This window comes from Mercenaria mercenaria, chromosome 14 (assembly GCF_021730395.1).
Source record: "Mercenaria mercenaria strain notata chromosome 14, MADL_Memer_1, whole genome shotgun sequence".
In the NCBI taxonomy this organism is placed as follows: Eukaryota; Metazoa; Mollusca; class Bivalvia; order Venerida; family Veneridae; genus Mercenaria; species Mercenaria mercenaria.
Window position 1 is genome coordinate 14151440 of NC_069374.1, and position 15519 is coordinate 14166958.

At 36.6% G+C, this 15519-nt stretch overlaps 1 protein-coding gene across 1 annotated transcript; it reads right to left on the bottom strand.

The window, feature by feature from the left end:
• Positions 1-10885: 10885 nt before the first annotated feature.
• Positions 10886-13064, bottom strand: LOC123528307 (uncharacterized). Its single transcript, XM_045308045.2, has 2 exons — positions 12926-13064; positions 10886-12246 (listed from the first exon to the last, which is right to left on the bottom strand). The coding sequence occupies exons 1-2, from the start codon at positions 13025-13027 to the stop codon at positions 11803-11805; spliced, it is 546 nt and encodes a 181-aa protein (XP_045163980.2). The 5' UTR covers positions 13028-13064; the 3' UTR covers positions 10886-11802.
• Positions 13065-15519: the final 2455 nt, after the last annotated feature.

The following is a 15519-nucleotide window of genomic DNA, read 5'->3' on the forward strand; positions in this document are numbered from 1 at the left end:
CAGACAGGTATGGACCGAATATCAATATAACCCGATTGAAAAAGTGTATCATTCCGTCACAGCTCAAAAAACGCGGTCGAACTATACTTGGGGTGAAAGTCATATAACAAAAAACTGTACATTTTGATTGGTGGATGAAAATTTACACCGGCTTTGGAATCGAGTAGATAATATTTTCATGAGTGGTGTACAGGTGCTCTGAGCTGCATTGTTAGACAATATAATCCGTTGCAAGAGTCCTGTTGAACTAGCTTACGTCATAAACCTGAATCCCCTCGGTAGTGCAACTGCGGCTGAGTTCGACTACAAACCTGCCAACTCTACCGCTCTGATATGGAGTGGTCACCCGTAAACGATTTACAGTCAACTCGTCCCCTAGTCGACTCGCCCACTAGACAACTCGTCCACAGTTTGGTCATTTCGTATCCCATAACGATTTCAAAAATGGTCATTTCGTCCCCCAATTTTCTGCCCCTTCTTTTTAGTCTTATTTCTTTTGTCAAAGTTTCCTAGATTATGATTAATAAACCTACCTACCTAGTCCTTGTTGTGCCCGGAGGCATATAGGACAAGGACTAGAGCTTTCCACTCTTTTCTGTCTTGTGCTTTCCTCTCCAGCTCTATGATAAATATAATTATGATGTAAAACATCTGTTCTGTAAAATATGTTCTACATAAAAATAAACATGAAAATCTTACTTTAAAAATCTACAATTTCGTTTTGCTCTATAAATACCCGATCGTATGTAAAAGTGCAGAGTGCATGCACGTTTCGTAGCTAAAAGTGTGCATTGACTAATGCGGGCTTGTATCTTCTTCTTGTATATTACCCCATAGACCATAATGCTAAATGACGTCGCCTCGCTTCTTGTATATAAACAATATGGCGGCTTCCTGAAATGTTTTTGATGTATTAAAAAATGGGTGAAGGTCATTTAACAGCTGATTAAAACTGTACATTTTGATTTGTGGATGAAAAATTCCACAGGTTTCCGGATGGAATATATAATATTTTCTTAAGAGGTTTGCAGGTGCTCTGAGACGTATTGTTAGACAGTAAAATCCGTTCCAAAGCTCCTGTGAAAATAGCTTGTAAAACGTCGTAAACCTATATCCTCTGCGGCAGTATTCGACTCTGCCACTCTGATACAGAGTGATATCCCGTAAACGATTCACAGTCAAATCGTCCCCTAGTCAACTCGTCCCTCAGTCAACTCGTCTCCATTCTGTCATTTCGTATCCCTTGACGATGTCAAAGAATGGTCACCCGATCCCCTTCGACCCCTCCTTTTTAGTCCCATTTATTTTGTCAAAAATTCCGAGATTATGATTGATATTATTATGATGTAAAATATGTCTACATAAAACACATGAAAATTCTACTTTAAAAACTACATTTTGTTTTGCTTTATAAATACCCGATCGTATGTAAACTGTGAGTTGCTGTAAGTAGTGACAAATGACTGAAACAATAGGAATTCGTACGTGACTTGGATAGACAAAACGACAGTAAGGTAACAATATATTCTTATATTGTTTTAATTCACGAGTTGTAAGCTACAATATAGAAGACCAATTTTAAGAAAATCCAAATTGGAAGTTAGAAATAACACATACCTGTGAAAATTTGTCATTAGTTTTCACGAGCTGTCAACATTATTTTTATCACTCTATTCTGCAAATGCATTGTTTTTGTAAGTATCTTGGTAGAATATTGTAGTGTGTAACTTACTTTACATTCCACATTAATATTTGTGCTTGAAATTGCTTTCTTGAGCTCACCGAAGTCACGTATGAATTTGTATTGTTTTAGTTTATTGTCTGCAATAAAGGTACCAAACCTCAATATTAAGATATAAGAATTGTTCCTTTCTAGACAAAGGAAACTGTTTGGTTGAATCATAACATAACGGTTTTTGGAAAGAACTGAATATTCTTTGTTTTTTTTTTTTTTTGTTATTCACCGGAAATTCTAAACGTGATACCACCTTAAAGTGTGCATTGACTAATGCTACCGTGTATCTTTTTTAAAGATACTTCTTTTTTGTAGTTAAATTAACACTACTTACTTTACTGCACAGGAACAATAGGGTTGGTATCATTTGACTGCACAGGAACAATAGGATGGGCATCATATGACTGCACAGGAACAATAGGATGGGCATCATATGACTGCACAGGAACAATACTGTGGGTATCCTATAACTGCACAGGAACAATAGGGTGGGTACCCTATGCCTGTACAAGAACAATGGAAGGTAGGTCAAGGTCGGCCACACCCTCGTATGGGGTAATAGTAGACAGTCTCCCTATTATCGATCCCTTGTTCTGTAGGACAATGGTTAGATATACGCGTAAAATCTAAATCTTACAACAATATTCATATCCGTTTCAAATGACTGTATCGCGTTGCTGTTTAATCTTTTATTTACCTCTCATGTCACTATTACTTAATTAATAAACTATTTCACAGTAGCGTATATAGGTGCGATCTGCAAGTCTGAACACGAATGCTTTCTTGATATTCGTTCATGAAATTCATTAAAAATCAGTCACTGAGCACATATTCCTTTCGTCAATGCGTCCGTGTGTCCATGCGTCCGTCCGTCCGTCCGTCTGCAGCCATTTCTAAGTAACCAGCTGGTAGAATTTCATGAAACTTGAAATAAACATAAACCAACATACTGCGATGATGCCCGTCTAGTTTTTTTTTAGTTTCAATTTCCCTTAGAGATATTGCCCTATAATTGTTTAAAAATCCACAGATTTGTACATAACAAACCAACCAATCGGTTGAATTTCATTAAACTTCTTTCATTCTTTTCCATGAACATTTATTGTAAAAATAATTTTATGAAGATGTGTACCCACACAGGTTGTACCGTTCCCCCACCTCACTTCTCCATCCAGTCATGCCCACCACCCGATAATGCTTACCCCCCCCCCCCCCCCCCCACCCTCTCCCCATTTTTTTTTTCATTTTAAATTTTTCATCAGTGCTGATAATTTGTACCCTCACCAGGTCACTCCCGCTGCCCCCCACCCCCTCCCCTCAAAAAAAAAAAAAAAAAAAATAAAAATAAAATAAAAAAATAAGCATTCATTTTCTGGTAAAATGATTTTGACTATTATTTGAAATTATTTGCTTCTTAGTAACATTCTTAACTTTTTGCCGGATATATTTTTTTGCCATTCCTCACCACAAACCCTTTCGGCGGGGGATACCAATTCATTGAATTTGCTTGTTATTATAAAAATAACCGTATCGAATGAATTTGTAACAATGCAGCGTATCATTACTACCGGTAAACTTTTAAGGTGATTAAAGAATAATATTATATTCAAGTTTAAAGGATTATCTCCTTTTCAAGTTTCTATAAATTATTAGATTGAAGATCAGATACCAAACTTTTTTTGTTTGTTTTGTTTTGAGTTTATCGCTGTGTTTCCTCCAACCTTTGTTTAACACCCAAAACCGATTGCATCGCAATGTAGAAATGTCTCTTCATGACTTGACCTTTGATGTTAATCTTCACAGAGTATTTGACTTTGAAAGGAGAAATACACAGTAATTGTACTAAATGTCATATATTGAATCATTTTTTTTTTCAATTATGATAAAAGAGAGGTGAACAAAAGACCTGCACAGTGTTTTAGGATATTAAATTTTCTGTTTTTCTTATAAATGTGAGATGAAAAATATATATGAGGAGGCACAAAGGAGACATTCGTCGGTAGCTGTGCAAAAATAATTATAGAAAAAATATAGCTCTGCTCGATTATATCAGTTCTTATTTAAACGCGTTTGTGTGCAGACCTACTAAGGAAAATGGATCTATTAGAATTACAGAAAAAGAAGACACAAAAGACGGCTCAGTCGCGCGGTAAACAAGAAGCAAAAATATGCTTGAACGACAAAACAAGCCTAGAAGAACGTTAGTCGATATTGAATTGCGACGCATGCAGCAAAAGAGGCGAAAGAGGTCAGATTTGAAAAGAAAGCTATCTACGGAAAAATCGGTCGAGGTGGTCCTAGCAGGAGAAGGCCGTTAATATGGGGGTAAAAATATCGAACATTTATTACCGCCACCGCCGCCGCCGCCGCCGCGAGGAGTATGTCACAGGCGTCAAATGGAGGTTATAAGCGACCATACACGTCTAATAACTCATTCGTCGTGGAAACTTCAATATGTTCATATGCAACATTTGTTCCAAAACGTTCGGTAGACTGTACAATAGGATACGACACGAAAAGATGATGCATGATGCTGAAACTTCGGAAGATATGAGCTCGGACGACGAACCTACCAGCAAAAGACAGAAGCTGGAAGAATCAGACAGCGAGTACGAGGAGACTGAGGAGGAGGAGGAAAAAGAAATGGACACTTCGGATGATGATGATGATGATGACGAGAACCCTTGGGATACGTTTATAGATCTCACCTTCTACCGCTTACAGCTTATACATGTATACGAACAAAATGTTCTTAAAGCCATAAAAACCGAAAGATTGACAGAGGAGGAGGCAAAGACACGTGACATGAAGGACGAGTACAGACAATCTCTTGCGAAATGTTTCTCTAACTTTGTGCTGCTGGAGCGAGATCCCGAGTATAAGATGATAAAAGCGATGACATCCGATTTGGAATTGATGGAGGATTATAATGGCGTGGTCACACTACACGTAGTTAATCGTAGTAAGGAATGATCGTAGCTGATCGTAGTTGATCGTACTAAGCGTAGTTACACGTAGATAATCGTAGTCAAACGTGGTAATGATCGTAGTTCGAATTTATGATTTGTCCGTAGTAAGCAAATAATTTTTCGACATGTTCAAAATCTGACTACGATTAACTACGATGTTTTGACCCTACTGTGACCGTAGTTTGAACGTAGTTGATCTTAGTTAAACGTATTTGATCGTACTTAACAGTAGTGTGTATCATTTTTGATCGTAGTACATGATATGAAACAAGAGCCGATTACACAAAAACTTTACTGTTATATAAATTAATTTCAATTCTAGTATGATAATATCGCTAATTTTAAATACTTAAAAAATTAAATAGAATTTTTTCGGTATTCATGCGAAATGAACAACAGATTTGGATCGGCAAATACATGTACACGAATCGCGCTAGCAATCAACTGTTCATTTACCATGAAGACCGGGAAAAATCCATTTTATATATTGCATTTAAATTATATTTTCTTTGCATTAGTTAGCAAATCTGTGGTATAAATTGATCATTTTTATGCATTTTACTTTTAAATTCAGTTTTTCGGCCATTCTGTTTTATATCATCGTTTTTTTCCTAAGCGGCATACCGAAGCTTTCCCGTCCTACGCAGGCGCAACCACAACGCTTTTCCGTAGCTCAATGTAGTTGATCGTAATTTGTCATAGTTGTTCGTACTTAGATCGTAATATATACGTAATGTAACGTAGCAACTCGTGGTAAGACGTAGTGATACCATAGTTAACCCTACCCGATTTACTCGTAGTTGAACGTACTTGTTCTTACTTACACGTACTTCAACGTACTTAGACTCTCCATATTTTATCTTTTAAACCTAGTTCGAGCGTACTTCAACCTAGTTGACCGTAGTATTACTACGACAAACTACGTTTAAAATGAACTACGACCAACTACGTGCGTGAACGTAAATGTGACCATTGCTTAAAAGCGAATAACTACGCCACAAAAAAGCACAAGTTCTTGTTTGAAAAGGTGCTTAGAATGTACGAGCCTCCTAAAATCCCGAAATTGATTTCAAACAATCAGGCGGGTGGGAAAGCGGCATTGAGCCAAGTTCAAATAGTAGAGACTAGGGCCATACATCAACTAGAACGAATAAAAACAGATCCGGGTGTATCTATCATCGACAGGAAGTACTAAAAGACACATACATCGATCATAAAGTACTGGACGAAAAATTGTGGCTAAATTTGTGTATAGATAAATGATAAATAAAGCGTGTGTTAAACTAATGAGTTTTCCCTCCTCGTCACCTCATTTTCCTTCCTAACAGCCTCACTATTTTTCCTCATTTCCTCATTTTATCTCCTCATCACTCATTTACCCTCCCTACTGATTTTACCTCCTCATTCACTAATTTTACCTACTCATTTACCTCCTCATTTATTCAATTTTCCTACTCATTTACCTCCTCATCGCCTCATTTTCCCTCCATGGGAAAAGTGATGAGTGATTTAACCTTCCGTTCTTTACCGGTAGTAATGATATGATGCATTGTTATAAATTCCTTCGATACTGTTATTGTTATAATAATAAAGGATTAGTTATAATAGGCGTGTGGATATTTTAAAATTTAAGTGTTGAAATGGATACCTGCTACACGCGATAGGGTATTGTTGATATCAAAATAAAATTTCAAATCACGTTAAATCATTGTAATCCTGAGTTAAAACACAACAATTTGAGTTTATTTGCGAATGTGCGAGCTACAGGTACATACCTGGCTAATGTATTCCTATAGAATAAACGAAAACTGCCACTCGGCTCTGGTTGAAATAGTATATGTGAAAGATAATTAAAAACCGTTGAATGCAAGGCTACAATACAATAGAATGTATATGAGTATTTTTGTAAAGGTAAACCGATAGACAATAAGAGAATTATTAATCGACTGGAGTCTGGAATGTTGGGTGCGGTTGTGACGTCATGGAACATTTTCCGTCGGGTTGGATCTCACTAAACGTGTACAGATCTAGTCGGCTGACTCATCTCTCTTCCATTTTTCTCCGCCAGAGTGCGACCGGCCTTGACCTACCTTCCATTGTTACTGTGCAGCCATATGATACCTACCCTATTTTTCCTGTGCAGACATATGATACCCACCCCATTGTTCATGTGTAGTCATACGATACCTACCATATTGTTCCTGTGCAGTCATATGATACCCACCCTAATGTTCCTGAGCAGTCATATTATACCCACCCTTTTGTTCATGTGCAGTCATATGATACCCACCCCATTGTGCCTATGCAGTCATATGATACCCAACCCATTGTTCCTATGCAGTCATACGGTACCCACTCCATTGTTCCTGTGCAGTCATACGATACCAACCCATTGTTTCTGGTGCAGACATACGATAACCACCTGATTGTTCCTGTGCAGTCATACAATACCCACCTCATTGTTCCTGTGCAGACATACGATAACCACCCCATTGTTCCTGTGCAGTCATACAATACCCTACCCATTGTTCCTGTGCAGTCATACAATACCCCATTGTTCCTGTGCAGACATATGATAACCACCCCATTGTTCCTGTGCAGTCATATGACACCCACCCCATTGTTCCTATGCAGACATACGACACCAACTCCATTGTTCCTGTGCAGTCATATGATACCCACCCCATTGTTCCTATGCAGTCATACAATACCCACACCATTGTTTATGTGCAGTCATACGATACCCACCTCATTATTTCTGTGCAGACATACGATAACCACCCCATTGTTCCTGTGCAGTCATACGATACCCAACCCATTGTCCCTGTGCAGTCATACAATACCCCATTGTTCCTGTGCAGACATACGATAACCACCCCATTGTTCCTGTTCAGTCATATGACACCCACACCATTGTTCCTATGCAGTCATACGATACCCACCTCATTGTTCCTATGCAGTCATACGATACCAACTCCATTGTTCCTGTGCAGTCATACGATACCCACCCCATTGTTCCTATGCAGTCATACAATACCCACACCATTGTTCATGTGCAGTCATACGATACCCACCTCATTGTTTCTGTGCAGTCATACGATACCCATCCCATTGTTCCTGTGCAGACATACGATAACCACCCCATTGTTCCTGTGCAGTCATATGATACCCACCCCATTGTTCATGTGCAGTCATACGATACCCACCCCATTGTTCATGTGCAACCATACGATACCCACCCCATTTTTCCTGCGCAGTCATACGATACCCACCCCATTGTTCATGTGCAGTCAAACGATACCCACCCTATTGTTCCTGTTCAGTCTTACGATACCCACCCAATGTTCCTTTGCAGTCATGCGATACCCACCCCATTGTTCCTGTGCCGTCATACTATACCCAACCCGTTGTTCATGTGCAGTTGTACGAAACCCACCCATTGTAATTTCAAAGGTCACGTGACAGCACCAGGGCACGTGGCAAGCTGCGTAACTGTGCCAACATTACTACTGTTAAAAATAAACAGTACCTTTTACCTCTGAGCTAAATTGTAAAAAGTAGGAAAACTAAAAATATTTAGGTTTTGACAAGTTACGAAAAAAAAAATACAGAATTCCCTATGCTTTATCTAAATCTACTTTTAGTTATGTCTTTAAACATCAAATTATCGTTGGGGCATAGTACTGTAGTTCTCTGTATCACTGTGAAATTCCTAATCGTCTAACGTATGACTTAAATTTTCTAGTAAACGATCTTGAAAAGAGAAAATATACAAATGTATTGAAATTCGCTAATTATATTTTCTAACGGACATACAAACTTAAAGATTAATGAACATGGGAGTTTATCCTTGTTTATAGTATAAAGGAACGAGTGGTGAATAACAACTAGGTATAGTTTAAGTATTCTGCGTATATATGCATTGTTTGCAAACAAACCGGTCAGACGTAATCTAGAGGTATTAAAACTACAGGTATTTTCTTAATACATACAATTCATTATAAATAAACGTATGTTTACATTGAGATTGTTTTTAAAGATTTCAATAAAATAAGTATATGATCGAATTCAAAGATTTTATTTAATGTAACATAATAGTTTTTGAAAGGCTGATTCAAATGACGTACTTACTGTACAATATGAAAACTAGTATATATGTTTCTCTTTGTCTATCCATATTTCACAAAGATTGGATTTCTGTTAACTGCATGATTTATCAAATGATTTGTGTAAAACTGAAATCCAATGATCATGAAAATGTTGAATGATTGCCAAAGTGGTATCATGTCATGCATAATATATATACAGATAACATTATTGTAACAATGTTTGAAAACTTTTCAACAGTTACTATACATCTCTGCAAATCCAGGCTACACCTGAATCACATAAATAATTTGCCAAAACTGAATGGGTTCAGGGGGCCTCTGTGGCCGAGTGGTTAAGGTCACTGACGTCAAATCACTTGCCCCTCATCGATGTGGGTTTGAGCCTCACTCGGGGCGTTGAATTCTTCATGTGAGGAAGCCATCCAGCTGGCTTACGGAAGGTCGGTGGTTCTACCCAGGTGCCCGCTCATGATGAAATAATGCACGGAGGGGCACCTAGAGTCTTCCTCCACCATTAAAGCTGGAAAGTCGCCATATGACCTATCATGTGTCGGTGCGACGTTAAATAAAAAAAAATGGGTTCAGTTGAATACAGCCTGATGAAAGATTTGTATCTGATTGATGAAACGCATTCCACTGAGCGATCTATTAAGCGATCTATTATGTGTTCCAATAAGCGATCTATTAAGCGATCTATTATGTGTTCCAATAAGCGATCTATTATATGAACCATTATGCGATCTATTATAGGATCCATTAAGCGATCTATTATGCGATCCATTCAGCGATATATCAAGCGATCCAATAAGCGATCTATTATGCGTTCTATTAAGTGATCTGTTATGCGCTCCATAAGCGTGTTGTTAAGAGATAAATTTATGTTAACTAGCGATCCATTAGATCATTTGCATTTGGAACTGGAACATGGTTTTGATGGTGTTTATTGAACTAACAGTAGAACTACCTACATGCAAGCTAGAGTGGTCTTTTGCAAACAACAAAAAAGTACAGGCAACCATTTTAAATGGGAACGACAATAGGACAGGGAACCACATTACAGTCCAGCTGGAAATCTTCCGAACATGCTTCTTCGATACCACATCTGTATTTGGGCAAGCAATTTTAAGTCAACAACCACACATACTCTACCTAATAGTATGTGGGCTACTTCATCTTTACATTTAAAAGGTGATGCCCGTTTTGTCACCAACTTAACAAAAATAAGTTTTGTAGCAGTTGTTGGCTGTAGCTTTCGTGCATTAAAATAAGATTTAGTATTTGTAAGTGATAGTGCGTATGTGCATCATTATGGACCTTACAGATTCTGAGGGCATGTGATTTTCAGTTATACCGAAAAAATATCTTCGTTTTTTCGTTGATACTGTGCCTATATAACAGAAACACAACATTTAATCCGTGACTTTTAAGTTCTACTTTGTATGTTCTTAACTGGGTATATGCTTGATTTTGAAAACAAATATTTATCTAACGTAGCAGGAGAGGTAACTTAAGTTTGCTCGAAGAAGATCGGTTGCTCTACGTAGATGTAAAATTTTGCCAGAAGTAATGTTTAAAGGAAAGCTTATGTTTCCCTGAACAAACATATGACCAAAGAACAACAAATCAAATAAAGTCGCTCAAGTCGCTCCAGTATCGAACATGATAAAAGCCATTACTTGTTCCGTACCATTATACAACTTTTATCATTTTTTTTAATTCAAGTACATTGACCCTCAAATGCTTGAAACTAATTTGTTCAACTATCTGGTAACTTGATATCTGTTAATACAAGATATGTACGCATGTATACTATAAGATTCATTCACCGGTTGTAGGTGCAGATGGGAATTTCCGGTCTCGAGGGTAACTGTTTAGGCGGTTACGAGGCTCCAGCCGAGTAACCGCGTAAACAGTTACCCGAGAGCCGGATATTCCCATCTGCACCTACAGCCAGTGATAGAATCTTTTTCATGCATACCATGTTAAACAAAGAAGAGTAAAACATAAATTCAAACAAATGATTTTCTTATAGCACGTTTTTCTTATAGTTTTCTAATATATATTAACAAAGCGCGGGAACCTTACGTCCGTAAACAGGAAGTACGTCATGACGTTACAGAAACGAAAACAACACAAGAGTTCCGGTTTTGTTTTATCATCTACAATGAAACGTTATATTATTTCCTTAAAATTACGTTTTTTGAATCGAGAAATATGTTATAAGGAACAAAGATGAACTATCAAGGTATTTAAGTTTTATCCCGTTTTACGAAAAACATTATTATTATTACACACATCTTCTGTACATATGTAGTTCGTTATACGTCATTTACAGCACGAGAGTCATCTTACACCCCATTTTCCAGCTGCGGTGAAATCATCAGAAATCCCCGTTTGCTATGCAAAAAAAACATCGGATTTTGTTTCAATTTATTAATAAACAGCAACATTATCAGCAACATTATATAGCAACGTGAAATTTGCAGACAAGTAAGCAAGATTTGACTATCACATATAAATAACATTAAAACTCTCAATACTTCTTGTTAACATAAAACAGAAAAAAAGCAATTTTAAATAAAAACACATGTATAAAGAAAGACATCAACAATTCTCGGTATGAAACAGACCGAATATTTAAGTGCAGGTTTCGGACAATGAGCGTTGGTATGACATTGGTATGGTATGAAAATTAGAAATAAGTGCGAGTAATACACATGCGTGTATGTGTTCTCAGACCAGAGAATGACAATTAAATTACTGAAATAATTCGATAACAGATAATAACAGTACGTATCTCATCTCCTTGGTTGACAGATATGTTGAATCTTAGGGTAAATGATAACTTTTCTACATATCTCGTTTATTTTCCACTTGAAAATAATCATTGAAACACTGCCGCTTTCAAAAGTCACGCTCGATTTAACACCTGTAATTTATCCACACATTATTGTTCTTCTTGACGTTTAATGTTTTTATAATCCACGTACTAATAGTCAACATCTGAAATATCTCTACCATTTCTTCTCATGTGCTCTATCAGATATGGCAGAAGATTTTCAAATGTAAACTCGAGTTTCCTTCGTGTGTAGGATCCTCCTAATCCACTAAGTCCACCGCGATGTCCAATAGAGTCGAAAGAGCTACGTTTTCGATGAACACGCCGTTTAAGATTTGAAGCCTCCCCATTGACCAATGACTTGACATGATCAAAGTAAAATGGCATTTCAGATGACAACATGTTCCCTGTAACTTCAAGTTCGTCATTATGATAATCTTCGTTATCAAGAAATCGTATAGCAAGTTTTAGCATTTTGCGCAATTCTTTATGTTCGTTGTCATGAAGGAACTTGTGCATGGCTTGTTGAAACTCCGCCCCTCTTTTTATGTCTTCTTCCAGAATGGGTATTTTGTCATGTAGTTCATAGTTCCCCTGAAAAATATAATCGCAGTGTGAAAAAAGAGAACGAAAATTTTAACATAAATCGGGTTACTTCAAAAATCTACCGAAATACATGCAATAGCTAAACGATAGCAATTTATTTATTCATTTAATCTCCTTACTACGCAACATTGAAAAATGACAAACGCTTATATCGACACATCACAACTTCCATAATAACAATGAATTAAGAACTTATATATTTGCAGTATGACTGTCTACAAGATTCAATTCTAAATATTTATAGAAAATGTGCTTTATGCAGCACTTTGTAACCTATATCATGGTACGTAACATGTGTCAATATGAAATTGATGACTACAATGTTAAAAAGTATTTGATATTTAATTCTGTGATAATTAACTTCGGAAACAAAATTTTCAAACAATAAGTTTCATCCGGTATGTTGATGATAATCACCATTCCATAGTTGTAATTGTGAATTTCAGCTATATATTTCCAAGCAATTTGAAATGTCAAGAGTATATACTAAGAATATATTTTTGTGATGCTGAAATTATATTCGTTTAAAAGATGCAGATCTAACAAGTTTTTAAATATGCAACTTGTCACACAATATTCCCGAAAATTGTTATCTTAATAGATAAACTATAGCAGAATATATTGAGGAAAAAAACAGCATAATACAATGTCAAACAATTGTACTTACGTTTCTGTAAGTCGACGGCCTTGCCAATACAGTTTGTATAGCTATCACTACTAAAAATGTCTTCAAAAAGCATTCTGGCTTTAACGTTTTCAACGAATTCATAATAAATTTCTTTATTTTACCCTTTGGAAGATTTGCGAGTCGCCTGTTACGGATTAATTGCTGTTAACGTGACCGGAGCTGGTATTTATACGCGAGTTAAATTGACCTTACGATGCTGGGGGTTTCATGTTTAAAATAATTGCAGTAATTGATAACGATTGACTCAGGTAGCGGGGTGCGTTTTATGTGATGTCATTATAACATTTCATATTCGAAAATTGTTGATGATACAGGTTTTGGGAAATATTTTGTTAGAAGAATGTAAATCCCCTGTTTATTGCCTCATTTAATGATTTTACGGTTCAGATGGGAACCAAGTGTTTATTTTGATTTTACATTAGTGCAAGGCTGTAAATATCAGAGACACACTGTGTCGTCTTGCATTATTATTGTAATAAACGGTGTAACCAAATTATCATAAAGTACTTGTACGTGGGTGAGTAGTTAAACATAGAAAAATAACTTTATATCGAAGAATGACAATAGCAAAATTGCAGTCGTATGTCGATCAGGTGCAATGCCGATTTCTTTTTAGATGTTTAAAACTTAATATAAGCAAAGTTTGCATATATTGTTTTAAAAATCTAACAAGAATGGCATAGCACCTGATTGTGGAAGAACATACGACTGCAATTTACCTTTTTTTTTTCAATTGAATTCAAATACATTTTTTGTGCACCCCGCCACCCTATGAGTGGTGGGGGCATATAGATTTACTCTTGTCCGTGCGTGCGTGTGTCCGTCCGTCCGTCCGTCCGTCCGAAGTTCGTGACACGCCTAGCTCAAAAGTATTTTATATAAATTAATGAAACCTTGCATGAGTTTAGAGTTATGGCTCCGCCCCCTAATTTTAGAGTTATGGCCCCTGAAATAGTCAAAAATGCACATTTTCACCTTGTGACACGCCTAGCTCAAAAAGTGTTTGATATAGATTCATGAAACCTTGCAAGAGTCTTAATCATGATATGAACTTTAGCACCTTCTATTTTTCATTTGGGTCCGCCCCCTATTTCTAGAGTTATGGCCCCTGAAATAGTCAAAAATGCACATTTTCACCTTGTGACACGCCTGGCTCAAAAAGTATTTGATATAAATTAATGACACCTTGCATGAGTCTTTATCATGGTATGAACTTGCGCATCGCCTATTTTTTGTCTGGCTCCGCCACCTATTTTTAGAGTTATGGCCCCTAAAATAGTCAAAAATACACATTTCACCTTTTGACACGCCTAGCTCAAAAAGTATTTGATATAGATTCATGAAACCTTGCATGTGTCTTAATCATGATATGAGCTTGCGCACCTTCTATTTTTCATCTGGGTCCGCCCCATATTTCTAGAGTTATGGCCCCTGAAATAGTCAAAAAATGCACATTTTCACCTAATTATGTGCCTCACTCAAAAAGTATTTAATGTAAATTCATGAAACCTTGCTTGAGTCTTTATCATAATGTGACCTTGCACACTTGGCATTCTTCTTGAGAATTTTAGCGTTTATTACAGAGTAGTGGCCCTTGAAATAGCAAAAATAGTGGATTTTTTGTTTGTGATGCTCATAACTCAAAAAGTATAATTATGATATAGAATAATGAATCCCTTTCATAATTTTTTTTGATGCTATACCCAATTAAGACCGCAAACATTTGAATGATTTCCCCTTATTTGTGACAAATGTACCAGTGGGGGGCACAACCTGTGTCCTACAGACACATTCTAGTTGATATCTACATTTGAATAAAATTCTTGGAGAATGAGGTTTCTATTCTATAGCAAAATGCACACAATTGCGTTATACATGTATTGGGAACTGTTTCCATTAGGAACGAGTGCTCAAAACTTAGGTTAAGTTTAATTGACCGCCATTACGTAACCGAATTTTTAGTTATAGGCTATATGCATGCAAGGGATGTTTCGCATGTTTTGGTGTATGTAAACCTCCAAATATCAAACACACCAGTCATCAATCTGATCCAGTCCATAAGTAAGTTTTAGAGTACAATGCAGATAATTTTACGTTGTTTTCTGTGCAATAAGCAATTGGCAAGCCGAGAAGTAGAGATGGTGGCTATCGTTACATGCACTTTCCTGCATGACATCGAAATTTAAAAGTTAAATCAAAACCAAGAGTCCTATCACAATGATGCATGATTTTACCATTTTTGTGTATTAGGTATTACATATTTATAAATATTGAGATACGTAAGATCACTTGGACTGATATGACGTTTTCCTTTATCATAATATTGGAAGGTTTTGCTTGTGTCGTTACAACCAAATTAACCGGTATTCTCTTTGTCACATTGTACCATTGCATGAATTAAATTAATGTTCAAAGATCAATCAAAGATTTTAAATCTCTCTTCATTTAGCTAAAGTAGCATGATACATCAACTTTTAGTAGGAATATAAACTATTCATTTCTCAATCGATTCGAAAATGTTCAACTTGAAGAAATTCATATTGGAAATAGCTACTGTACTCCATGAACTTAGA

Coding starts and splice junctions, on each gene's coding strand:
- LOC123528307 (XM_045308045.2), bottom strand. CDS start 13,027: ATGAATTCGTTGAAAACGTTAAAGCCAGAATGCTTTTTGAAGACATTT. Junction 12,247..12,925: donor GGCCGTCGACTTACAGAAAC/GTAAGTACAATT, acceptor TATATTTTTCAG/GGGAACTATGAACTACATGA.